This window comes from Marmota monax, unplaced genomic scaffold (assembly GCF_021218885.2).
Source record: "Marmota monax isolate L192 unplaced genomic scaffold, Marmota_monax_Labrador192_F-V1.1 WCK01_AAM20220418_F8-fsc00108, whole genome shotgun sequence".
Taxonomy (NCBI): Eukaryota; Metazoa; Chordata; class Mammalia; order Rodentia; family Sciuridae; genus Marmota; species Marmota monax.
In genome coordinates this window covers 1,761,914-1,786,205 of record NW_026694593.1, presented here as the reverse complement: position 1 = coordinate 1,786,205, position 24,292 = coordinate 1,761,914, and the positions used below count along the sequence as shown (strand labels likewise).

The following is a 24,292-nucleotide window of genomic DNA, read 5'->3' as shown; positions in this document are numbered from 1 at the left end:
CACCTGTACTAGGCCCAGGCCCCAGCTTACCATAGCTGCCAGGAGGCACAGCACCCTGGCTGCTGCGTCAGGTCCTAGACAGGGCACCTGGACAGCCACACTGGGCCCCGGGGGGAATGTGGTTCAGGGCCCGGGCATCGTGCCTGGGCCTAAAAGGGTCACGGAACCAGAATCACTTCCCCATTCCCAGGGTGCCTGGGATCCCACCCTAGGGTTAGCAGTGGGTGTGGCGTTGAGGGGCCAGGGTGGGGGCAGGGTCTGGCGCCAGCTGCTGGATCTGACCCAGCCCCCACTTATCACAGTGGTGTTGACTCTGGTGCTGTTATCACTGCCCAAGGATTTGCTTCACACCCAGGCAGCTAAGAATAGAGCTGCCTGGGGGCACAGTGCCAGCAGGAGAGGAGGGTGGCCAGCCCAGTGAAACCCAGGCTGGAGGAGAGGGGACAGCCATCCACTGGCTGAGCCACGTGCTGACGGAGCCGAGTCATCCTGGCCCACCGGAGCAGGCCTAGGAGGTTTCATTTCCTTCTTCCTCCTGTGCCACCAGGAATGGAGGAGAGGTGACTCTTGAGTTCTCCAGCAGGTCACCCTATGCCCCAGTATCACCTCTTTCCCCACATCGGCTTCTCAAACCCTGCTCCTTGCCTCCTTTCCACCTCCAACCTCCCAAAAGTCCCTTCCAGGGTTCCATCTCTGACACATTCTAATGGACCCTCCTTTCCACCAGTTGCAGATTGAAAGATCACAAGTTGGCAGGACAGGAGGCCACATTTTATTCAGTCATGTTTGGGTTCTCACCTCCATTGCCAGAATTCCTAGGCCAATCCTCCTGAGAGCTACCAGGGCCCCACTGTCCCAGGCATATCCCCCGGGGCACAGCTGGGCTTCACCAGGCTAAGATGGGTTAGGGGGCTTGGTAAAGCCTCTGAGGGAGGCTGTGAGCAGCCCACCGGAATTCCCAGCTCATCAGCCCAGATTGGGAGAGAGGGGCTCTGGCAGTGAAGAACTTGAGGCACTTCTGGCAGCTGAGCGCTGAGCAGGTGACCTGTCCCTACAAGTTGGCAGAAGTGGCTGCCACTGCTGGGTTCGTGTAAGAGAGGCTGCCTCCGCCATTGCCTGCAGACACCTGGGTGGAGGGAAAAGAGATCCAGGGTGAGGGGCAAAAGCTATCTCTTGGGACCGCTGGATGGCTCCCCAGTCTGGGGTAGTCAGCCCAGGGACTGGATCAGCTCTCAAGGGGTTAACTTGGAGACAGCACCTGCAGCCCCACCAGCAGCCAGGTGACTGTAAACAGCCTCCTCTCACTGCTCCCTTCCACTCCCTCCCCAGGCTCTGCTCAGCCCCCTGGCCTGCCCAGCCTGCACCTTGCCCGCTTCTCTCTCCATTTTCTGCTCCTCCAGCCCAAGTGGGGGGTTGTGCGCACGCGAGCATATAAAACTGGGAGAAGGAGATCCCCAGAAGGAGAGAAAGGGAGGCAGGAAAAGGAAACTCATCTCCTCCCCCACTTGAGTGGCTTTCCAGTCCTGGGTGACTGCTATAATTATTTACTAGGTCCTGCACAGAAAGGCAGTGTGTGTGTGTGTGTACAGGTGGTGGGGGGGGTGTCCTTGCTTCCCTGAGGCTCCCAGGAACCCCTCAGCTCCACTACCTGATTTGGTGAGATTTCTTCCTCTCCCCTGGAGACCCCCCAGCCTTTGTCAATCTACTCCCCACTCCAAGGAGGAGGTGAACCAGGCCCAGGTGTACTCTTGTGACTCTGCAGGAAGAGCTCCCCTGGACACACTGCCCCACCCGTTTTGCCTCTGGGCATCCTACTGAGCACTGCCCTGGTGCCCATTCAGCCAGTGGTGAATGTGGACAGGTAATGAATGCTCTTTGGGGAATGTTGGTAATGAGGTTATTCCCTCTTGAGGTCCCCTTGCTTCCTTGATCTCTTTCCCAGACCTGTGCCCCAGAGCACCCCCACCAATCTTGCCAGGCTCTTTAAGGCTCACCTCTTACAAGCTCTTTGGGTTTCCAAATACCCCCCTGGAACACCTCCCCAGCCAGAGCCTCTGCCTCCATTCCCTGCTTGGGTGGGGCCCAGCCTCACCTCCTCATAGGGGCTACGGTTGGTACTTCCAGGGGGCATATAGCGCCCATGGGTGTGATAAGTGGGGTATTCACTCATAGGATGGTAGGTTTCCCGGGATGGAAAGATATCCAGATGCCCATAGTTCTTTTGGCGACACCGACACACCGCCTGGGGAGACAAGAATGTATGCTGGACCACAGGGTTCCCTCTACCAGGGGATTCCAGTGAAGGCCAGAGACTGAGTACTTACCAAGGCAATGAGATATAAGATGGCCAACGCAAGTAGAACACAGACCAGCACCAGCAGGGCAATGCCCCAGCCTGGTACCCCAGACCCAGACTGGGCAGAGGAAGGAAACAGCACCTCATTCGCTAAAAGGAAAAGCAGTGGTCAAGGAAGTCTCCAAAAGGAGGTAGCCCTCCTCCTGCTAGCACCAAAGGAAAGAGCACAACTGGAGGGAGAGGAGACCTTTCATGGGGCTCGGCTCTAGTTGGGGATGTAGCCTCACCCTTGATTCTTGAGATGTTCAGGTTATAATTCGATCCTTCCTCTTTGAGCTGATAAAACTGTGACATCACTTCTTTGGCATTGGTGGTACCCTCCCGGAAGACGAGAGTCAGTTCTACCACCACAGATCCTGGTCTGGTCATAGGAAATACTCAATTCAGCCAAAGGTCCCAGCTTTTGGCTCATTATTTCCCCCCAACCTTAAACACAATGGTCCCGCACAACATTGATGACAACAAGCCCCAACACACACACACAGAGTCTGACCCAGAACTGTACCTGAACATGATATTAAAGAGGCCCAGAAAACCATCTTGTTTATAAACCTGCAAAACCTGGATGAGAGGAAAAGGACTCAGGCTTAATGCAAAAGATTAACTAATTCTGAAAGCTGCCCTAAGGGAGTATGGCAAAGGAAAGGCAGATACCCACCAATTCAGAAATGTTCCTCTGCAGTTCTTGATAGTAGTTGGTTCTAGGGTTTTCCAGGGAAGAATTAAACTTGAGGTTTGAAATGTAAAAAGACAGGGAGAAGAAAGAGACCCTAACATACACCTGGGAAGGAGAACTATGATTGGAGGAGGTGGAGGGAGGCACCGTGCTATGGCTATTGCTACTGGCAACAGTACTGTTGCTCATGTTGGCAGCGGTGGTAGAAATGTCAGACGGCTGGCTGGAAACTGAGGATTTAGTACCCTTGTCGAGTAGGGTTGTAGTAGCCATAGTAGAAGTGCCACTGTGTACTGAAGTGGCAGCTGAGACTGATGAAGTCCCCGCAGTTGGGGCTAAAGTGTCATTGTGGGCTGGGGTGGAGGCTGAGCTGCTTGGAGCCCCATTGGTTCCAGATGAGGTGCCATGATGGGCTGGGGTGGAGGCTGAGCTGCTTGGGGCCCCAGTGGTCCCAGATGAGTGGCTATGGTGGGCTGGGGTGGAGGCTGAGCTGCTTGGAGCCCCAGTGGTCCCAGATGAGGAGCCATGGTGGGCTGGGGTGGAGGCTGAGCTGCTTGGAGCCCCAGTGGTTCCAGATGAGGTGCCATGATGGGCTGGGGTGGAGGCTGAGCTGCTTGGAGCCCCAGTGCTCCCAGATGAGTGGCTATGGTGGGCTGGGGTGGAGGCTGAGCTGCTTGGAGCCCCAGTGGTCCCAGATGAGTGGCTATGGTGGGCTGGGGTGGAGGCTGAGCTGCTTGGAGCCCCAGTGGTCCCAGATGAGTGGCTATGGTGGGGTGGGGTGGAGGCTGAGCTGCTTGGAGCCCCAGTGGTCCCAGATGAGTGGCTATGGTGGGCTGGGGTGGAGGCTGAGCTGCTTGGAGCCCCAGTGGTCCCAGATGAGGAGCCATGGTGGACTGGGGTGGAGGCTGAGCTACTTGGAGCCCCAGTGGTCCCAGATGAGTGACTATGGTGGGGTGGGGTGGAGGCTGAGCTGCTTGGAGCCCCAGTGGTCCCAGATGAGGTGCCATGATGGGCTGGGGTGGAGGCTGAGCTGCTTGGAGCCCCAGTGGTCCCAGATGAGTGGCTATGGTGGGCTGGGGTGGAGGCTGAGCTACTTGGAGCCCCAGTGGTCCCAGATGAGTGACTATGGTGGGCTGGGGTGGAGGCTGAGCTGCTTGGAGCCCCAGTGGTTCCAGATGAGTGGCTATGGTGGGCTGGGGTGGAGGCTGAGCTGCTTGGAGCCCCAGTGGTCCCAGATGAGTGGCTATGGTGGGCTGGGGTGGAGGCTGAGCTGCTTGGAGCCCCAGTGGTCCCAGATGAGGTGCCATGGTGGGGTGGGGTGGAGGCTGAGCTACTTGGAGCTCCAGTGGTCCCAGATGAGGTGCCATGATGGGCTGTGGTGGAGGCTGAGCTGCTGCTTGGAGCCCCAGTGGTCCCAGATGAGGTGCCATGGTGGGGTGGGGTGGAAGCTGAGCTGCTGCTTGGAGCCCCAGTGGTCCCAGATGAGTGGCTATGGTGGACTGGGGTGGAGGCTGAGCTGCTTGGAGCCCCAGTGGTCCCAGATGAGGTGCCATGGTGGGCTGGGGTGGAGGCTGAGCTGCTTGGAGCCCCAGTGGTCCCAGATGAGGTGCCATGGTGGGGTGGGGTGGAGGCTGAGCTGCTTGGAGCCCCAGTGGTCCCAGATGAGTGGCTATGGTGGACTGGGGTGGAGGCTGAGCTGCTTGGAGCCCCAGTGGTCCCAGATGAGGTACCATGGTGTGCTGGGGTGGTGGCAGAGCCTGATGGAGATCTGCTGCTTGGAGTTGCAGTGATCACAGAATTGGCCGAGTTTAGGGCAGTGTTGGAGACTTGAGATAAGGTAACGCTATTCTGTCCTGGAATGGCAGCAGAGCATGAACCAGAGCTGAGGTGGGAGTAAACTTTTGGTCATTCTCACAGTACTTCTCTCAACACAGTTGGACACTGGGTTACTTTCTGACCTAATTGGAGCCAGAAATTGTAGGAACTACTGGGTTGGAGGGCAAATCAGAGCAAGGAGAAAATATAACCTTTGCTAACAGGAGAAGTAATATCAGGAGGACTGGGGATTGGTCGGCAGCCCCTGGGTCTGCCCCCCTCCTCCTACCCTGCTGGCAGCCTCTCCCACTCTTCCCATACACCTCTGCTCCTGGCTGGTCCATTTCTTCACTCCTAAGACTTACCCTTCCCGACTCCCTTCCCTCCTAGACTTCTCTTCGGGACATTCTCTTCCCCTGCACCCCCTCTCCTGAGGGCTGCCTCTTCTCAGCCTGTCCTGAGTCTCTCTCCTTCATTCTGGTACCAACCTGTTCACACCTGTCTGCAATTTCTGACTCTCATGGTGCCATCTGCCAGGAAATAAAACCCACAGAAAGTCCAGGAATACCACATGAGCAGGGCAGCCCCCTCCAAACCTCAGGCCCCTCACCTGGAAGCACTGGGAGAAGCAGCAGCAGGAAGAAGGGGGACTGGATGCCAGGTGTCATGGTGGTGTTGAACTGGTGGGGAGGGGGCAGAGCAGACTCCAGCCGCACTGCAGTGAGTTGGAGCGGCACTGGCGCCTGCTGCTTTATACCAGTCCCCCCCTTCCGCCCTAGGCACAGCCGGAGCAGGTGACAGGTGACAAAACTCCGCCCCCCTTCCCCCTTCCTTACCTCCTGCCTTTTCCTCCTCCTCCCCAACCATTCCTGAGTAGGGTACATGGGCTCCAATCACTCAACTTCTGACAACCTGTTTGTTCTTCACTGACCTCCCCTTTTACCAACCACTCCCTGACTCCAGGAGGCGGGTGTGGGGGAGGGGGTTAGGGAGCGTGACCCACCCCCGTTCTACTTGTAGCCCCAGCACAACAGCTAAGGTGAGGAAAGGGAGCACAGAAGGGGGGCCTAGTGAAGGCCCTGACAGCAAGGCCAGGAGGCCTACCCCGAGGTCCGCCACTCTATTTCCCTCCCCTCCCGGGTCCTTTGAAGCCCCACTCTGCGTGCTGAGAAGAAATAAGGGTGCTTAATAACGAGTGAACTAGGTGCTAGTTTTGGACTCCCTCCCTGCCCCCCTCCACTTCCCGGAATAGCCCCACCCTTCTAACCGCTCCCTGTCCCGTTCCACACACGGTTCTACCCTGAAACCCACAGTCCCCGCCCCGGCCGGCCGGGCTTTCCAGCAGCCTGGGTTCCCTCCTTGGCTTTCTCCCGAGAAGGGGGCGGGGGGGAAATTTCCACTTCAAGAAGGTCGAAACCAGGGCTCTGCCGAACCCTAGGGTTCTTCCTTTCCAGCCTCCACCTCGAGCTGCTGCTGGGAGCTCCTGCCCTCTAGTGGCCGACCCTGGCGTCCGGAGGGGCCCCGATCCAGGGGAGAGGAGGTTGGGCGACGTTGACTGAATGGGGGCAGTGAGATCCTGGGGAAGCTGGGCCCTGGCGGGAAGTATCAATGTCTTGGAAGGAAAGCGGGGGGAGGGGGGGGCCACACACAACCGTGGGGTCGGGGGCAGTAGGTGGGGGACTCAGACGCTTGGGGGTGGTGTCTGGAGGAAATGATTCTAAGTGGGTGGGGTCCTGAGGCTTATAGAAGGGGCGTCGAGGTCTCTGGGAGAGGACATCGGAATGTGGGAGGGGGGAGTAGGACAGGTTAGTCGCGGATTTAGGAGGCCGAGTAGGTGGAGCGACAGAATGGAATTTAGGAATACAACTGTCCTCCGGGGAGCAGAGTGGTGCAGGTGCGTGTGCGTTGGGAGAGCAAAACCGTACGTGAGGGTGCGTCATTTGGGAGAATCGAAAGGTACTTTGAAGGCCGGAAATGTTTGCGGGGAAGGGAGGTATTTGGGGCCAGTGCGGCACGTGGTCTCAGGGTGTAGGCTGGGTCCGGGTTCCCGCTGGTGGCCTAGGCCAACAGAGGCAGTGTCGAGGGGATGGGGAAAACAACTCTTAGCCCCGACAACACAGACTGGAAACCAGTACTTTAAGAACATTCCTGCATGGCGCGAGACTGGAGGAAAGCCCAGGCAGGAGCGGGGCACCACCGCTCCCGCGCCCGCGGCTCGGCCTCCAAGGCACCGCTTTGTGCCGCGCCGTAGCCCGTGGGCGGCGCTGGGCGCGGTACGTCCGCGCGCTCGCGAGCGGGCTGGAGGCGGGGAAGGCCCCCCACCAGCCCGTTAGAGAAAGTAGGAATATCTAGGTGGGCGGCCCCAAACCTCAACTCTGGAGTTGCCTGGCAACAGCCATTCAGTTCGGTTGCTGGGACACGCGTCACCATGGTGACGGCTCCGCGCCGCTCAGTCTGAGTATTTAAAGAGCAAGCGCGCGCAACGCCCGGGCGTCGGAAAGCGGCGTTCCTGGGCACCGCGGTCTCCCCTTCTTCCTTCACCCTTAGAGGCGCCAAGTCTTTGGCCTGCTTCTAAGGTGAACCCAACTCCCCAAAGTGCACCCCAGTCCTTGAGCCCGGCTGGCTTCAGGCTGTAGGGAGTGGGATCCCGGGCCCCGGGCGGGCGGGAGGGACGGGACGCGGTGCAGTGTTGTTACTTCCCCCGCCAATATTGCACTCGTCCCGGCCTCCGGCCCCCTCGGCCCCCCGGCCTCCCCCTCTCCTCAAGCGGGGCAGCCCCCGCCCTCCTGGCTTTCGATACCGGCTGATCTAAGATAGACTGGAGTGTCGCCGCTGCCACCGTGAGTAAGTGGGGCTGGGAGGACTTTAGCCATCCTCCGAACAGCACCTCATCCTTCACTTAACCCCATCTGGCACCTTCTCCACCCGCGACCCAAATCAGCCAAACTTTCCTTAGCTCTCTAACTTCTAGCCTACCAGCTTTCCTCTGACGCCCTCAGGTTCCTTCTTGATTCCCACCCTAACCCAGAAAACCCCTAAACAAGCAATTGCACTGGCTTAGAAAACAACCGGAACTTTATGGCAATCTGCTATTTTCTTTCCTGGGGTTAGTACCTGAGTAATACCCCTTGAAAATGTCCCAACACCTGAACAGTGGGGGTGCTGCCCCACTGGGGCTGAACTGACGGGTGCCAGAGGAGGGTCTATGTTTGGCTGAGGGGCTGTAGTTTAGACCTCAGAGTCTCCAGGATGGACCCCAAGGCCAGAGAGTCTAAAATCAGGAATCCGGTGGCCACCTCCTCACACCCTTCCCTGCAGCAGCTGCCTCCGGAATGGCTCAAAGTCCTCGGGCACTGTGTCTGAAGAAGGGGAAATAAGTAAGGTCAGAGAATGTGACTCTTCCAGGACATGTGAGGGGTCAGGTTGATCTGTCTAGAGCCTCACCGTTGCATCGATACTGGAGATTGGACCAAATGATGTTTTCCTGGGAGAAGCAGAATACACCAAGACGCCCCCCTCGCATGGATGTGTCGATGATCACCCCAGAATCCGCCACTAGCTGGGGACCCTCATAGAGCTTCACCCTGTCCAGGATAGGGGTGGGTGTCCGTTGGTGCTAAGGTGCCAGTGGGTACAGTGCCTCCATGTCCCAGGCCCTGCTCATCCCAGCCCCCCTTGAGCTCACCAGGCTGAAGAGAGAAGGGAGAGGAGGAAAGGGGAGGGAAGGGGTGCTTTTCTCAGGCCAGGGGCCCCTAGCTCTTTGTCCAGCCCCTTTTGCATCTCAAAGCACCAGCCGCATTCCAAGCGAGGATTGGGTTGCCATGGCGATGAGCACAATGGGCAGGGGGGTGAAGTCACCCGCTTCCCAGGCTCTAGTCAACCCCCCTTTATCCCCAGCTCTGGCGCCCCACAGCACTAGGCACCTTAAAGGGGCACCAACCCCAGGCCCCTGGACTCTGAGTTCTTGACTGAAAAAAGTCCAGCCTCCAAGCACACCCATTTTCCCTCCCTTCTCCAGTTGTCCCCATCAACTAGGGACATTTGTGGGAAGGAACTGCAAAGTTGTGGACAAAGTGCTGAACTGAGAGGCCTGGGAGGTCTGGGCCTCTGTAAAATCCCTTCCAGGTCAGCTGCTGATGAAGTAGGCTCTGGGCTGTGCCACTTAGGAGGTTGGAAGTGATGGGCCCCGTACAGACTGGCCTGGGGTCTGAGGGCATCTAGCTCAATGCTCTTATTTTACAGAAGAAAAATGGGGCACAGAGAAGGAATGATGTGCCCAACACTGGCTACAGGTCCTGTCTGTGGTGAGAAGGGAGATGGAGAGAAGTGGCCATGGTCCCTACCCATGGCACTGAGGAACTGAGCAGAGGAGAGGTCACTGGTGAGTCCCAGCTAAAAGGGAAGGAAAGGCCCCAGCCTGGGGTCCTCCGGATGGACTCGGCCCCTCTCCTCACCGAATATAACCAACTTGAGGCCGGTGCAGCAGCTGCCAGCGATAGGAGGTCTTGTCACGCCAGCCCACATTTCGTGGGTCAGTCCATAACAGCCGTACCTGGTCAGGGGTATGGCCAGTATGCCACAGGGCATTCCGGAGGTGCTCACCTGGGCCAGACACTGATGTCACTGCCTGGGGGTCATTGGCAAAGACACTAGGTCAACCATGGGACCAAAGAGAAGGGAAACACAAAGCTGGTACCTACAGGTGGGAAGGGAGTCAAGGAGGCCCACAGAGCCGACCTGCAGGCCAGAGTCCTGAGGATTCCCGATCAGGCAGGAGAGGAGGCCCTGGGGTTGGCAGGGGAGAGCTTTGGGAACAGGCCTAGGTTGGGGAAACTGGGCAGCTGGGTTACCTTGAGCTGCAGCCCCGGCTGGGCAACAGCACGGAAAGGTGTGGCCTGCCAGTAGGTCTGCTCTGTCTGCTTCCACATGACCACATAGAAGCGGCCACTGTCCTGGTAACTGAAGAGAAAACCTGCGTAGTCATCGTCAGTCACTGTGTTCACATGGAAGGTGCCTTCAAAGTCCACACCATTGAAGGCTGTGTATCCTGGGGTGGGGGTAGGGGTGGGGTAAAGGTCAGGGGCAGCAAGTGGCCCACCGCAGGAGGACTGGGAAGGGGTGCCTGCAGTATGTGTGGCCAGCTTGTCCACTGCCTTCTCTGTTGCCTTCGCCCATCTTTCCCCTCCCTTTCCTCCCTCATGCTCTGTCCCTGAAGAATTCTTCCATTTGGAAATTATTGAACTGGATGACCCCATACATACCAACTGCCAGGCCAGGGTCACTGTTCATGGTCTGAACGATTTCCATGCCCTGGGGTTGTTCAGGAAAGAAATAAGCCCTGATCCAGGTGTACTACCCCACCTAGGCCCTACCTGGTGGTCTGGCCTGACAGTACCTGCCCAGCCCACTGCCGAGTCTAAGTACCTGATTGAGAACGACCCAGTTTGGGTCAATCTGAGCATCACCCTCAGGATCCAGGACGACGGTCTGATAGGCTCGGAAATCCGTGAGGGTTACCTCTGCACTTTCAGGACACACATCCAGGGGGTCGACTACTGCATCATTGTCAAAGTCATCCTCACACACATCACCAACACCATTGCCTGGGTAGATAAGGCTAGGAGCTCAGGAAGGCCTAGCCACTGCCAATGGGCAACACTGTCACCTCCTGGATCTTGCATTCCTGACTTCTCCCTACCTGCCCTTCCTTACTGCCCTGCAGGGCTTGCTGCCTCCCCCTGAGCAAAGTCCAAACCAGTCCAACCCTCTTTGGAGCAAGCCTTACCATCTGAGTCTTTCTGATTGGGATTGGGTACTAGACGACAGTTATCAGGACCAGGAGGCACATAATCTGGGACACCGTCATTGTCATCATCCCCATCACACTCATCTCCAAGTCCATCGTTGTCTGAGTCCAGCTGGGAGCTATTTGGCAGCTGTGGGCAGTTGTCCTTGGTATCCTGATGACCATCCCCATCGCTGCTCAGAAAAACAGTCACCAAATAATTGCTGTCCAAAGTCCCCCCATCCATCCTTTCTTTCCCTGTCTTCTGCTTAGGGGAGTCTTGAGCCTGCCCTCCATCCAGACCCCTTGCAGTCAGCCAGATGTGAAGGTCCAGCAATAGGAATGGAAGGGAGATTATGGGAATAGAGAATGAAAACTGAGCCATAGAGAGAAGTGAGAATGGACTAGAAGAAAGTAAAATATCCCCTGGGAGACTGTCTCTTGGCCAAGACCCCACCTGTCTTCATTGGTGTCACAGACATCTCCCACCAGGTCACTGTCTGCATCTGTCTGAGAGAGGGGCCTGATCTCACCATCTCCTCTTGATAACTCTGAAGATGGTGACCCACTTCCCATCCAAAGGGCTGGGGCTTTCCACTGATTACCCTTCTCCTCCCCTGTACCTGGGTAGGATTGCTCATTTCAGGGCAGCTGTCACAAGCATCTCCCACCCCATCCGCATCCCTGTCTGTCTGTAGCGGGTTAGGTACTTTAGGGCAATTGTCCAATCCATTGGGGATGCCTAGAAGACATGGGGAAAAGCACAGAGTTGTCACTAGAATACGTCTCACTCTTCTAACTTGGTGAACGTCCTGAGCTTGGTCTCCGTTATGTTGGTCATCTTCTCTGACCCAGTCCAGCTCCCACAGCATGCCTCCCAATTCTCACAGACCTCCTAGCTTCCCTGACTCATCCCCTCTATCCAAATTCCCAGCCTGCCCCTGAGCCCCAGGCCTGCACCATCCCCATCCACATCGTTGTCACAGGCGTCTCCTTCTCCATTGCCATCTGTGTCCTTCTGGTCATTGTTGGGAACATTGGGGCAGTTGTCACAGGCATCACCAAATGAATCTGTATCTGAGTTCTGCTGGTCCTTGTTGGGAAACAGTCGGCAGTTGTCCTGGTCAAGAAATGAGAGGGGAAGATCCACCTGTCCGGGGCCACAGGTTTAGAGCTCCCTAATCTGGAGTTCTGGAACCTTCTTAGAGCACTGTCAAGGGGCAGGATTATGGGAGAGGCCAGAGAGAACCAAACAGGACGAAGAGAGCAGAGGAGCTGCAGAGGGCAGGAAGGTCTGGGGACCACCTCAACATTCTTGATCCCATCCCCGTCAGCGTCTTCATCACACTGGTCCCCCACGCCATCATTGTCAGCATCTTCTTGCCCAGAGTTAGGTGTCAAAAGGCAGTTGTCCTGAAGTTCAGGAGGAGGGAGAGAACAGAACGGATGAGTTCTGGCCTGACCCAGCCTGGGGCTCCCCACCACACTGGTCCACCGGCCCCTGCACCTGCTTGCAGTGTTTGTTGTTATCCATGCAGGGCAGCGCCTGATCCGGGTAGCCGTCAATGTCCGTGTCAGGCCCGCACACGTTCCCGTTCCCGGCCCAGCCCACATTACACTGGGGTGACACAAACAGCAGGAATTAGCAACTTGGGATGGCTTCCCATGCCCCACCACTCCCTCTCTAGGCCCTACTTTTCCCACTAGCCAGTTCCTGGGCCCAGACCCACCACCCTTTTCCACGAAGTCCCCCCAACCTTAAACATGTCCACTAGTCTTCGCCCTTTCCCTACATTTCCTTCCCTTGTCCTTCCCAGCCCACCTGGCAGGACACTGCACCATTTCGTTCAAAGAGACAGTGAGCATGAACATGGCAGGGGCTGTGGGCTGGGCTGAAGCAGGTCCTTGCTGGGAGGCAGCCCTGGGTCTGGTTGCCCAGGAAACCCTGGCGGCAGGGACCACATCTGAAAGATCCCTGAGAGAGAAAGTAGAGTCAGGAAAGAGGCTGGGGCCACCAGGTGCCCTGGACTGGCACTGCCCTCCCTGAGGGTATAGCACCTGCCCTCACAGCCAACAGGGCATATTAGTTTCTCCTTTAGGCTCTCAGGACAATCTTTCAAAGTAGATAATGGCCCCATTTTTCAAATAAGGATGCTTGAGAACTTGCTAAAGGTCCCTGCTGGTTAGAGGCAGTAGGGTCCCTGTGAACATGGACTCTAGAACCCCAGGGAAGGAGGAAGAGAGCAGGAAATTTGACGATGGGTCATACATTTCTAACACCACCCCTGGAGACAGGGTGTTCAGCTCACCATGGTGTTGGTGCAGATGGAGTTTGGGTCACAGCCACCATTGTTACCATCGTTGCATTCATCAATGTCATTGCAGACCTGAAGGGGCAGACTTTGGGTGGAACCAGACCAAGGGTAGTTCTCCGCAAATACAGGAGAAGGCATTGGTGTGGCCTTATCATGAGCATTAATAAGTCCAGACCCCAAGCCAATACAAAGCCAGCCTCACCCCATTTATCACCAGTGTCCCATGTCCCACCCAGAATCCCCTTCTCTAGACAGACTGTCCATCCTGACCTGTTTGCTGGCCCGGGCATAGTCAATTCCCACACCAGACACCCGGGTGCCCTTGTAGCCTCGAGGACAGGCCTCACAGTGGAAGCCGGGCATAGTGTTGATGCAGCTGGAGCCCGGGAAACAGGGGTCAGCGTGAGCACACTGAGGGCAGGGAAGCAGATATGAGGCTTCTCTCCAGAGAACCTTGGCCTATGATCCTGGAACCAGTGTTCCTGTTCTCTCCGCTCCACAACTCTCCCTCTCCATTCTCATGGTGCTCCTGATTTGCGCCCCAGCCTCCCTCTGGTTTGTAATCTGTAATTGTACCCCTTGCTCAAACGGCCCTTCCACTCCCCAGCTCCTTCCATGTGGCCCTTCAGTCTTCTGCCTACCTCCCATCTCACTTTTTTGCTGGTCTCTGACTTCTCCTAACCCCCAGATTCCTCTGCTTCCAATCAACATTTCCCCAGCCTCTTGGGCCCTTCCTGATACCCTCACCCCAATTATCTGCACCCATGTGGGCTCTGCCTCCCCTACCTCATTGATGTCATCGCAGTGGGTGCCGTTGCCCTGCAGGCCTGGGGGACAAGGCCCACAGCGGTAGCCAGGATACTCATACACTTCCATGCAGTCCACACCTCGGAAGCAGGGGTTGGGGCTGCAGTGGGAACGCTGTTCATGGAAGCCTGGGAGGCAGGGACAGTCAGAGCTACCCAGAGATCACCAGTCACATGGTTAGAAGGGGAAGCCAAAGCCACAGGTGGGCAGCATAGCGGTGCCATCTGGAGCCCTCCCCTGCTCTCCCACTCACCGCACACCTGACACTCCATGATGGTGTTTCGGATCAAAGACATTTCCTTCACCTAAAAAAATGGGAAGGAGTCAGCTCTCAGCATCTGCCACCCCACCCCTGGACTGGTAGCACCCTCGGCTGGCCCACCCAAACCTGGTCTCGGATATCATCCCGCAGCTCCACCAGGATCTGGTTGAAGAGGGTGAGTTGGGTGACCAGCGCCTTAGTCTGCTCTCCTGTCAGGGCCCATGTGTGGAGAGGCTCAGAACTGGGGCATCAGCCCTGAACCCTCCAAGGGCAACAAGCCACTGCTGCCCATCCCCTACCTTTTAAGACCCACCCACACCTGACTGAAGAGGACTTGGTTCCAGGCAGCTGCTCAAGCCTGGGGCCTCCTCCCCACCCTCACCCCTTCCCCACCTCATGGCCTACTCACCTAGAATGGATTGCAGTGCACTGGCCACTAGAGAGAAGAGAAGACATGGTCAGGGGGACAGGCTGGTGGGAAGGAGAAAGGAAGAAGGGAACAGGCTGGAGCCTTAGAATAAAGATGAGATACTGCATAGCACAAGGGCAGAGTTGGTGAGAAAGCAGCACCGATTTTTTTGTCTTGCTTTTGGGGTGCTGGGGATGGAACCCAGGGCCTCACACATTAGCCAAGAGCTCTATCTCAACCGCATCCCCAGCTAGCACCAGTTCTGACCCTCAAAGGGGAGTTGCCTTATAGGAAGTCAAAATCCAAATTCTTGTCAGGCACTGTAGCGCACACCTGTAATCCCAGCAACTTGGGAGGCTGAAGCAGGAGGATTGGAGGTTCAAAGCCAGCTTCAGCAAATTAGCAAGGCACTTAGCAACTCAATGAGACCCTGTCTCTAAATAAAATATAAACAAAAAAGGCTGGGGATGTGGCTCAGTGGTTAAGCATCCCCAGGTTCAATCTCTGGCACACAACAAAAAAATTCCCCTGGTTCTCAGGCATGGAAGTAGCAGAATGGGTCCCAGTGAGAGGCCACCCAAACCAGGACAAGGGCCCCAGTACATTCCATTTCTGCCTTTCCAAGCTTCCTCCAAGAGCTCTTCCTGTATAAGAGCCTTCGAGTATCTGTCAGAGAGACCAGGCAGATGGGCAATGCTCAGAGACACTGCTGGTAGATGCCAGCGGCCAAGAGGACCTACAAAAACCTGAAACAAGGATCTTGGCCAAGACCCAGAAAGTGCCTTCCTCCCCACTGTCTCCCAGGGATCCTCAGAATTGGACCTCTCTTGGATCATGGTACTTTTCTGGCCTAGGCTGGGTGACCTGAACAGGGACACCTGTTTTTTTTTTTTTTTTTTTTTTTACCTAAACCTCCCATATAGGAGATCATGGAGTTGAGGGTAAAAGATTGGGTCAGAAGTCCCTGGAATAGATGAGCCAAAGGAATGGGTGTTAGGGGAAAGGAAATCAGAAGGACAGAGTCACTGGAAACCACAGACCCATGGCTTCATAATAGGAGTCTCTGTTACCTGCACTGTGGATGGATTCATCCCCTTGGAAGGGACATTCACTCAGGGCTCCTACACGGGCCATGGACCCGCCCAGAATAATTTTCATTGATTCCACAAAGCCCTGGGGGGAGGGGACAGCAGGTAAAGTAGTTCTACCAATTCCTCCCCCCACTGGTGCAGACTGTCTCCACACAACTTGGAGGGTCTTTCCTGCTTACCTGCATCCTCAAATAAGCCTTCTGTCCGGTCCTAATCTCCAGCCCACTGACCTCTGCTGGAGGAATGGGGGCCAGTGCTGGGAGGCCGGCATGTTGGTCACCCAGTTTGCAGTCCACGTAGAGCTGCAAGCCAGGGCTGGGTCGGGAGGGACCTCGGAGTCGCAGGAGAGCTGTGTGTGTGCGGCCATCAGCCAGGCCTGCTTGCTGTAGGTTCACTGCGTGGACTTTGCCATCTTCCCGCTGGTACCGCACCAGTACTGCCCGGGAGGGGAGGTCAGTACGGGCACTATCCCCCATCCCCTGGGTCCCATTGAGCCGTGGATCAACTCTTCTGGATACCACATCTCTGGGGCTACCATCCCTAAATCAGCTGTATATCTCTCAACACTTTGCGAATAATGGGTATACAAACAAATGTTTTCAAATTGGTTCAGAGACAGGGACTTTCTTAGTCTTCAGTGCATCATAGCAACCTATCCTCTGCCAGGGTGGCAGCTAGTTCTATACCCACTGACCTGTCCAGGGATCTGAGGGATCTCTGTCACTGCTGGGGCACAGAGATGTCTCACCCTCTCTCTGGGCATCCCTAAGTACAGCCTCCCATACCTATAAATACCAGACCTCACCTTGCTATTTGGGCACCTGACCTCCTGATTTACTCCGCATTCCATAACCTCTACTGTGCCCCTTGGTGCCTGGCCACAGCCTGACGGGAACCATGGTTCCCAGAGGAGGTCAAGGAGAATTAAGAGGCACCTGTTGTGGGGATGAGGGAGAGCGCTTAAGGGAATCACTGATGCAGAAAAGAAGATGCCCACCAGTCACCTTTGTTGATCTTGCCCACAACAGAGGCCTCCAGCCATCGCGTGTTGTCTTGGCGAGAGTAGAGGCCAAAGAGGACACCACCCTGCTTAGGGGGCAGGCGGAATGTGGACAAGAGGTAGATGTCCCCAGCAGAGAGTAGAGCTGTCCGGATCTTCTCTGCCACAGCTACCATTTGCCGGGACTCACCCAGAGTCAGCAGGTCGATTACTGGCCAGGCAGGGGTGATCAAGGTCAGAAGAAGGAGTCAAGTGCTAAGACCTGCCTTCTCCCCTGAGCCCTCAGGGGTGGGGCACCCCTAGTTACCCACCACCACACCACCGAGCAGTGTAACTCCACCCTTTTGTTATCAGAGGACAGCCGGAGGCAGTGAATCTTTCCTTCCTTCATTATTGCCTGTTACCTCCCTCTGGGAACCTGCAGACCTGAGACTCACTTGGAAAATAAGAAACCATCCCACAAACTTGAGATGCCCCCACCAGGTGGCGCAAGGGAGACGCTGTGCTGGTATGAGGCAGGAGTGGCACCTGGTGCCCACAGCGCAGAAATGGGAGGCAGCTTCTCTTTCCACTGCTGGGTCTGGCTCATTCCACACCCTGGTCCACCTCCTCCCATCCTGGGGACTCGGCACACTCATCTGGATAAGAACAGCTGCCCACTGAGGGCTCCCACCCTCCCACTGTCTGGGCTCCCCCACCCCCCAGGGAATGTAAGACCCAGCTCTTCTGCCTCCTGTGTCCTGGCCAATCTGTGGTTTCCCCTCCAGCCAGTAAAGAATCTTTGCCTGTGTCATCTGCTCCAGCTACCTCTCCCACACCCATCAGGCCCATCCCACCACCAGACCTCCGGGAGAGCCTAGACCTCTCAGTCCCCACCCCCACCCTGACTTTCAGCAGCCAGGAGCCCAGGGAGAAGGGAAAGGATCCTCACAATGCACCAACCTTCAGGCTGCTCTTCCTGACCCTTGGGGTGCCTGTGGATGCTCTAACAACCCAGCCAAGCAGTCCTAACAACCCGCTCCTGAGTCCTTGGCTCTGGCCTCATGCCTAATCCTGGCCAGTTCCCACTCGCACAATCTCTGGTACCCACTCCTTTCCACCAGGCCATAATTTCACCAACTCTAGGCAGTGGAACTCTCCCGGGGCTCAATTTCAGGACTCTCCCCTTGCCCACAACCTCCCACTACCTGTGCTGGGGGCAAATAGAGAGGAGACAGAGAGGAGTCTAGGAGGATGGAGACAGGCTTACCCTGCAGATCCTGACTAGCGGATGCGAAAGAGCAAAGGAGGAGAAGAGCCAGGGCCCCCCGAAGTTTCTGCGTCTCCATGCCGCTCAGCCGGTTCACTACCCCTGGCAGGCAGGCGGCTGGGAGGGGAAAGGCTAGGCGGAGAGAGCAGGAGCGGGGGGCGGAGGGACGGAGGGGGGAGTTGTAGGGGGGGCCAGCAGGCGGGTGAGGGGGGGCTGAAACAAAGAGCTGCCAATCACCCTGGAGGCATCACCAGCTCCGGGAACCAGGGGCACTGGGAGAGTCCTGGAGGCCTCCCTGCCTCTTGGTACTCCCTAATGGTCCTCACCCCCAGGTGCCTCCCTCTCCTCTATCATCCCGTTATTGGGGGCCTCAACAAACAGCCCTGCCGAATGCTACTGTTTTCTGGAAGCCACAGTTGGGGAAGGCAGGAACCCCTGGCATGGGCAATGCCAGTAGGCAGAAGAGGACGCCAAAGGGAGTGGCCGAAACTAGCTTGTTATAGTGCCCAGTGGATGCCCACATGGCTTGAAGCTTGCTGCTCTGGCGGAGCAAGTGCTCTTTATTAGAGTGTGTGAGTAGGGGGTTTCATGATGTGTGCCCATCCCTCCATTTCCCTCATTCCTAGGAAACTTGGGAGTTTGGAAGCTCCTAATGATAACTGGACGAGGTCTAAAACAGTGGTCAGTGAGGTCGAAGCCAAGAAGTCAGAAGAAAGGCACCACAGAATGGAGGTAGAAAACCAGGGGACAAGGACAGGGGTGTAGCTCAGTAGAACAGCTCTCGCCTAGCACGCTGAAGGTCCTGGGTTCAGTCCCCAGCACCGCCAAGAAAGAAAGTCAGGGGAAAGGCCAGCAGCACCCGAGGACCAGACTGAAGAGTCCTGTGGGTGCTGGCAGACGGGCCGTGACCCGGATGAAGCCGAGGGGCGCCTGGGCTCTCCTCACTAAGGCAACAGCCCGCCGGCCCCACATCCCCTCCCCCCACCAGGCCCCAGCCGGCCTCGGCTCCGGCCGCGCCACCGCCCGTGTTTTGTTTCCAAGGCGACAGGCGGCGCAGGGCCCGCTCCAAACATAACGCGCTGTGGAAAACATGCGGCCCGGGGGACCCCCCCGCAGCCCCAGCTCGGGGCCGAGCCTCGAGGGGCTCGGGAGCAGGCCAGGCCACGTGCAGTCTGGCAGGAGCCCCCAGGACCCGGCCGGGCGCACAAGATCCCCCTCTCCTAGGCCCGCCGCGCCTCCGGGAACGCGGGGCTCCGCGCGGCTGAGGCGCCGGGACTCTCCGAGGCGCGCCTGGCCGGCAGCCCTGCCCCACTGCGTGGGCCGCCTCTGGATGGGCGGGCGGCAGCCCTCCGCCGGAGCTCGCGGCTCCGCCTCCAGCCCGCGGACCGCCTCTCCGACCCGGGGAAGCCGCGCCTCCCCAGGGGCCTCCCCAGGCCCCCAGCCCCGATCCTCCGGAGGGGCGGCGGGGGGCGGGTCCGGGCAGGGGAGGGCAGAAGCTCCCGGGGAGGTGCTTCCGGGACAGAGGGCGTGCAAGATGGCGGCGCCCATGGAGCTGTTCTGCTGGTCAGGGGGCTGGGGGTTGCCGTCAGTGGACCTGGATAGCCTGGCTGTGCTGGTGAGGAGTGGCGCCGGCGCCCTCTGCTGCGCCCTTGAAGAGTGGGGAGGGGGCCCGAACTAGCCCAGCGTCCGAACCTGGCCAGGGCTCGCCAGTATGGGGCGCCGTGCGGGAAACTGAGTCAAAGAGCGTACTTGGCCGATGTGGGCTCAGCGCCCCACGCCACAGTCGCCTAGGATTCCTGTTGCAATGGAAAGAGGCCTGATTGAGGGTTCAGGAGATGGGGTCCAGTCCTTGTTTATCCATCCTCTGGCTGTGTGACCTTGGGGCAATCCCTTCCGAACGATCTCTGGGATCTTCAGCTTTCCATTCCTGTCTTTTCAGTCCCCCTTTCTCCCTCTTTCTCTAAACAGCATTTATTGCTTGTGGGTCCAGACAGCCCACAGCCAGACTGTAGAGTTTTGGAATCAGACAGACTTGGTTCATTACACTAATTTACTTTGTGATTTTAAAAGCATGTATTAGACTTCTTCCAAACGCATAACATTGCCATGCAAAGAAATAAGACTTGGCCACTCCCTTCAAGTTATTGGCAGAAAGGAAATAAGTTTAATAAAATATTCTGTTGTAAAACGTAAGATATGTGGGTAGAAAGAGACCACCAAAGAAGGATGTGGTCGATGCTTCCAAGAAGAGGGATACTATTTAGAATCTTCCAAGGATAAGTGTCTATCAGATTGATGCAAGAAGGGAGATAGAGGGAAGGATTTTCCTAACTGACTTGTAATCATCCACATGTCCATACTCTGAGCTCTGTTTTACCTAATTGTAAAATAGTAATGACTACCTGTTTTTTTGTACAAAGGTGCTAAGCATAGGGCATGACCCATATGGTATTCTGTGAACAGCTCTGTTCTTGGTTCCCCCGTGAGGCCATGGGCCTGAACTCGGTGCTTTCTGATTCCTTCCCTGCAGACTTATGCCAGATTTACTGGTGCTCCACTCAAGGTACACAAGATCGCCAACCCTTGGCGAAGTCCTTCAGGTATCCAGTCCCTAGGGGATAAGGAAGGGAGTGTGCAAGGGGAGGAGCAGGAAACAGGCAGTAACGTAATACAAATACATATGAATAAGCAGCTAAGGATCTGGTGGGCATACTTCTTTCTCAATGTCAGGAACTCTGCCTGCCCTTCGGACCACTCATGGAGAAGTCATCTCGGTACCACACAAGATCATCACCCACCTTCGAAAAGAGGTAGGTGGCTTGAATGGGGGTCTGCAAGTGAGAGAAGTTCAGTCAGTTCAGTGCAAAATTAATTTATTGAGCACCAGACATATGCCAACCTCAACACAGATGACCCAGAGCATCAAGGAGCACACATTCTGATGAGGAAGACATACACATTGTCACTGTGATGTAATAAAAACAGAGATTAAGCCCAGAGCACCATGGGACCATCCAGGGGCATACTTCCTTCTGCAAACTGGGCAGGGAGGGAGAGAGGCATAGACTGATAACACATGGAAGAGAAAAGAGAGTAGCATTTGGCTCTGATGAGGTCCTCAAAAGTGGGACTCAAAAGTACTTCTAAGGGTTACGTCTCTGTTTTCAAGCACTAGTTTGGGCTAGATATGGGGCTTAGGATGAACAAGGCTTGGAGTCAGGACAGGGAATTAGAATATTGCAAGAAGAATAAGAAACTGGGTGCAGTGACAGGCCTGTTATCTTAGCAACTCAAGAGGTCAAGGCAGGAGTTTCATAGGTGCAGGGTCAACCTGGGCAATTCAGCAAGATCCTGACTCAATATAAAAAATAAGCTGGGGATTTTGCTTAGTGGAAGAGTGCTTTACCTAACATACATAAGATCCTGGGTTCAATCCCCAATGCTGCAATAAATAGATAAATAAATAAAAGGGCCAGGGGTATAACTCAGTGGTAGATTGCCCCTGGGTTGAAATTCCCAGTACTGAATGGGAAAAAAAGAGTGGGAGTTCTAGGCTGTGTTCTTTACTCTTACTCTGTCATTGACTCTTGATCTGAAAGCTTCTTATTTATAAAACTGGAGGATTTGGGCTGGGGATGTAGCTCAGTTGGTAGAGTGCTTGCCTTGCATGCACAATGCCCTGGGTTCAATCCCCAGCACCACCAAAAAAAAAAAAAAAAAAACCCACAAAACATCTAGAGGATTTAATAAGCATGCTCTTACAAGAGTTCTAGCCTGGTTCCACATAGAACACATTGTCAGAAATGGGACCCTCTTTCTCATTTGTACTTTCTCAGGCAAATTGTTGGGGAATGAGTGGAAGCTTGAGAGGCTTGGAGAAATAAGATCTAGATAAAAGCCAAATTTCCTGTCAGGGCCTGGGCCACTGCCGTGATTCCTTATGATGAACAGAGCTTTTCCAGATTCCAAGAGTTTTCTCCTGAATTATTTCCTAATAACCATATGAGAGAAAGAGATTACTACCCTGATTCCACAGGGGAGATACTGAGGTCAGAGAGATTTAAGGATCATGCACAAGAGGGTATGCAGGGACAAAGTTTACTCAGGATGTGGAGGGGGGTGATTAGAGGCTGAAGCTTGGGAAGGCAGAGCAGGTTAGACCTGGGGGAGCGGGTGGAATGCGTATGTGGTGGTGGTGGTGGTTCCAAGGCCATGGAGTGAAGTGGAAGAAATAGTCAAAGCTGGGCTGTGAGGGAACAAGCCAGGGGGTGCTGAGCATGATGAGCTCGCTGGGTCCAGGGAGTGTGGAATGGCATCCCCTATTCCTGAGGCATGGGCTAAGGCCAACCTGCATCTGATCTCCACTCGGCTAGCTTTGTGGTGTCTGGTTCGGTGAGGTTGCTGTTAGAAAGTTGTCGTCAGCAGGCGTGCTGCCAGCTTTCCGTGGAAATTCTGGGAGCTGCTCCTAGTTTGTGGCTGGGCCTTCCTTCCTCCCCCCAATGGGCGCAGGACCTTGACGGCCAGCAGGCTCCAAGGCCCAGGCTTTCTGCCAACAGCAACAGGCTACCGGCTGGGCTCAGGCAAGGGGGCCTCAGTGGGAAAAGCTCCTTGTTGTACCTCACTACACTCAGAGGCCAGTGAGGGAGGGTACCATCCCTTCCCTCTTTGGGAAGTACCCATGCAACCCCCCAGTGTCTGCCTCATGGGTATTTCTTCAACAGAAGTACAATGCCGATTACGATCTGTCAGCCCGGCAAGGGGCAGACACCCTGGCCTTCATGTCTCTCCTAGAGGAAAAGCTGCTCCCAGTGCTGGTGAGTGCGCCCAGATCTCCTAGCACTAGTGTGGCCTTATGGGGGAGGTGGTCATGCCACACCCACACGGAGACACAGAGCAGCATGGGCTGAGTCAGGACGGTGCGTTGGTTTAGCCTTCCTTTTCCTTCTTGCTTACCCAATCCAGATACATACTTTTTGGATAGACACCAAGAACTATGTGGAAGTGACCCGGAAGTGGTATGCAGAGGCAATGCCCTTTCCCCTCAACTTCTTCCTGCCTGGCCGCATGCAGCGGCAGTACACGGAGCGGCTACAGCTGCTATGTGGGGAGCACAGACCTGAGAACGAGGAAGAACTGGAGAAGGAGGTAGCTCTGGGATAAGGGGCTGTTGTATGACATGAACCCCAAGGACGATGGCCAGGAAGGGAGTGCCCAGGAGGGGAGGTAGTGGTTTCCACAGCTGCAGCCTACCTGTGTTCTCCCTATAGCTGTACCAAGAAGCTCGGGAGTGCCTGACCCTTCTCTCTCAGCGCCTGGGCTCTCAGAAGTTCTTCTTTGGAGACGCGTGAGTCTGATTCCAGTGGTGTAATGGGTGGCTCAGAAGAAGATGTAGAGGCTGGGGCTGGGGCTAGGGCTGGAATGGGCTCGGGCTCTGGCCAAGAGATCCTCAGGACAGACACTGGCTCTGGTGATAGTAGGGCTGTGTGTGGGGCTGAAGCCTCCTCAGTGGTATAGGAGGGTGGGGTGGGAGGACAGCCAGGCACAGGAGGGGCCGGCAGGGCTGTAGGGCACTCAATGTGCCCTTTATGCAGCCCAGGGATAGAGCCCCATTCAGGGCCAGGCTGGCGCCACCTGGGGAACCCTCCCCATTCCCAGGTCTAGAACTTTGTGTCCTGGCCTCCTGTGGTGGCCTCCCTGCTTCCCAGAGCCCACTTTCCAAGGCTGACTCTTCCTCTAGCTCCATTTTGACCCTTTTGTCCGGTGGTCCCCCTCCATCTCACCTTCTTCCTCTGCTCCAGCCCCGCCTCCCTGGATGCCTTTGTCTTTAGCCACTTGGCCCTGCTGCTGCAAGCCAAGCTGCCCAGTGGGAAGCTGCAGGCCCACTTGCGGGGGCTGCATAACCTCTGTGCCTATTGTGCCCACATCCTCAGCCTCTACTTTCCCTGGGACGGAGGTAAGGGGCAGATGGGAGGAACAACCCTGGAAGAGGGGGCCGGGATCCAGGATCCCCTGCCCACCTTCCTCCTCTTCCCTTCAGCTGAGGTGCCACCCCCACGCCAGACACCAGGAGGCCCAGAGACTGAGGAGGAGCCATATCGGCGTCGGAACCAGATACTGTCTGTGCTGGCAGGCCTGGCAGCCATGGTGGGCTATGCTTTGCTCAGTGGCATTGTTTCCATCCAGAGGGCAACGCCTGCCCGCACCCCAGGCAGCCGGGCCCTGGGCATGGCTGAGGAGGATGAAGAGGAATGATTTGTCCTCATGTTCCTAGGACTGATTTTTCTACTATCATGCATTCCAGAGGCCCCTTAGCCTCCCCACTATTGGTATAGCCAGAAATGGGGTACTGCCCCCAAGAATAAAGCTGCTCACACTGACTGCAATCATTCTCTCCTTTAAGGGAAGTCCATTTTCCTAACATGTGCCATGGGAGCATCTGGGTGCTTGAGTCTACCCACGGCTCTTGGCTCCTGCCCTAAGGCTGACAGTGCTTCTGCACCGGCTCACTCTTGCATCTCCAGGAAAGA

General features: G+C 56.1%; 3 protein-coding genes and 1 non-coding gene across 7 annotated transcripts; 2 read left to right on the top strand and 2 right to left on the bottom strand.

Moving 5' to 3' along the window:
- Positions 1-749: 749 nt before the first annotated feature.
- On the bottom strand, positions 750-5,614 carry Muc1 (mucin 1, cell surface associated). 2 transcript variants are annotated; one of them, XM_046421992.2, is made up of 7 exons: positions 5,458-5,614; positions 3,015-4,885; positions 2,862-2,917; positions 2,584-2,717; positions 2,325-2,446; positions 2,093-2,242; positions 750-1,126 (listed from the first exon to the last, which is right to left on the bottom strand). In XM_046421992.2, exons 1-7 carry the CDS (start codon positions 5,513-5,515, stop codon positions 1,052-1,054), a joined length of 2,466 nt encoding a protein of 821 aa, XP_046277948.1. In that variant the 5' UTR covers positions 5,516-5,614; the 3' UTR covers positions 750-1,051. The 2 variants fall into 2 exon arrangements, with proteins under 2 accessions (XP_046277948.1, XP_046277949.1); XM_046421993.2 differs by lacking the exon at positions 3,015-4,885 and having other exon boundaries at positions 5,458-5,552.
- A 2,290-nt stretch (positions 5,615-7,904) lies between these two features.
- Thbs3 (thrombospondin 3) lies at positions 7,905-17,909 on the bottom strand. 3 transcript variants are annotated; one of them, XM_046421971.2, is made up of 23 exons: positions 17,766-17,909; positions 16,521-16,727; positions 15,696-15,952; positions 15,496-15,598; positions 14,426-14,452; positions 14,143-14,225; positions 14,008-14,059; positions 13,734-13,882; positions 13,218-13,358; positions 12,942-13,019; positions 12,455-12,607; positions 12,140-12,250; positions 11,938-12,045; positions 11,593-11,752; positions 11,256-11,374; positions 11,090-11,142; positions 10,633-10,826; positions 10,272-10,450; positions 10,109-10,157; positions 9,698-9,894; positions 9,302-9,474; positions 8,292-8,431; positions 7,905-8,206 (listed from the first exon to the last, which is right to left on the bottom strand). In XM_046421971.2, exons 1-23 carry the CDS (start codon positions 17,842-17,844, stop codon positions 8,148-8,150), a joined length of 2,871 nt encoding a protein of 956 aa, XP_046277927.1. In that variant the 5' UTR covers positions 17,845-17,909; the 3' UTR covers positions 7,905-8,147. The 3 variants fall into 3 exon arrangements, with proteins under 3 accessions (XP_046277927.1, XP_058427906.1, XP_058427904.1); XM_058571923.1 differs by lacking the exon at positions 14,143-14,225 and having other exon boundaries at positions 14,015-14,059; XM_058571921.1 differs by lacking the exons at positions 14,426-14,452; positions 15,496-15,598; positions 15,696-15,952; positions 16,521-16,727; positions 17,766-17,909 and having other exon boundaries at positions 14,015-14,059; positions 14,143-14,203.
- A 931-nt stretch (positions 17,910-18,840) lies between these two features.
- Positions 18,841-24,148, top strand: Mtx1 (metaxin 1). Its single transcript, XM_046421900.1, has 8 exons — positions 18,841-19,380; positions 20,296-20,365; positions 20,496-20,575; positions 22,487-22,579; positions 22,728-22,910; positions 23,033-23,109; positions 23,564-23,718; positions 23,803-24,148. The coding sequence occupies exons 1-8, from the start codon at positions 18,856-18,858 to the stop codon at positions 24,015-24,017; spliced, it is 1,398 nt and encodes a 465-aa protein (XP_046277856.1). The 5' UTR covers positions 18,841-18,855; the 3' UTR covers positions 24,018-24,148.
- Trnaa-ugc (transfer RNA alanine (anticodon UGC)) lies at positions 21,397-21,469 on the top strand. Its single transcript has one exon. It is a non-coding gene; the product is annotated as a tRNA-Ala (tRNA).
- Positions 24,149-24,292: the final 144 nt, after the last annotated feature.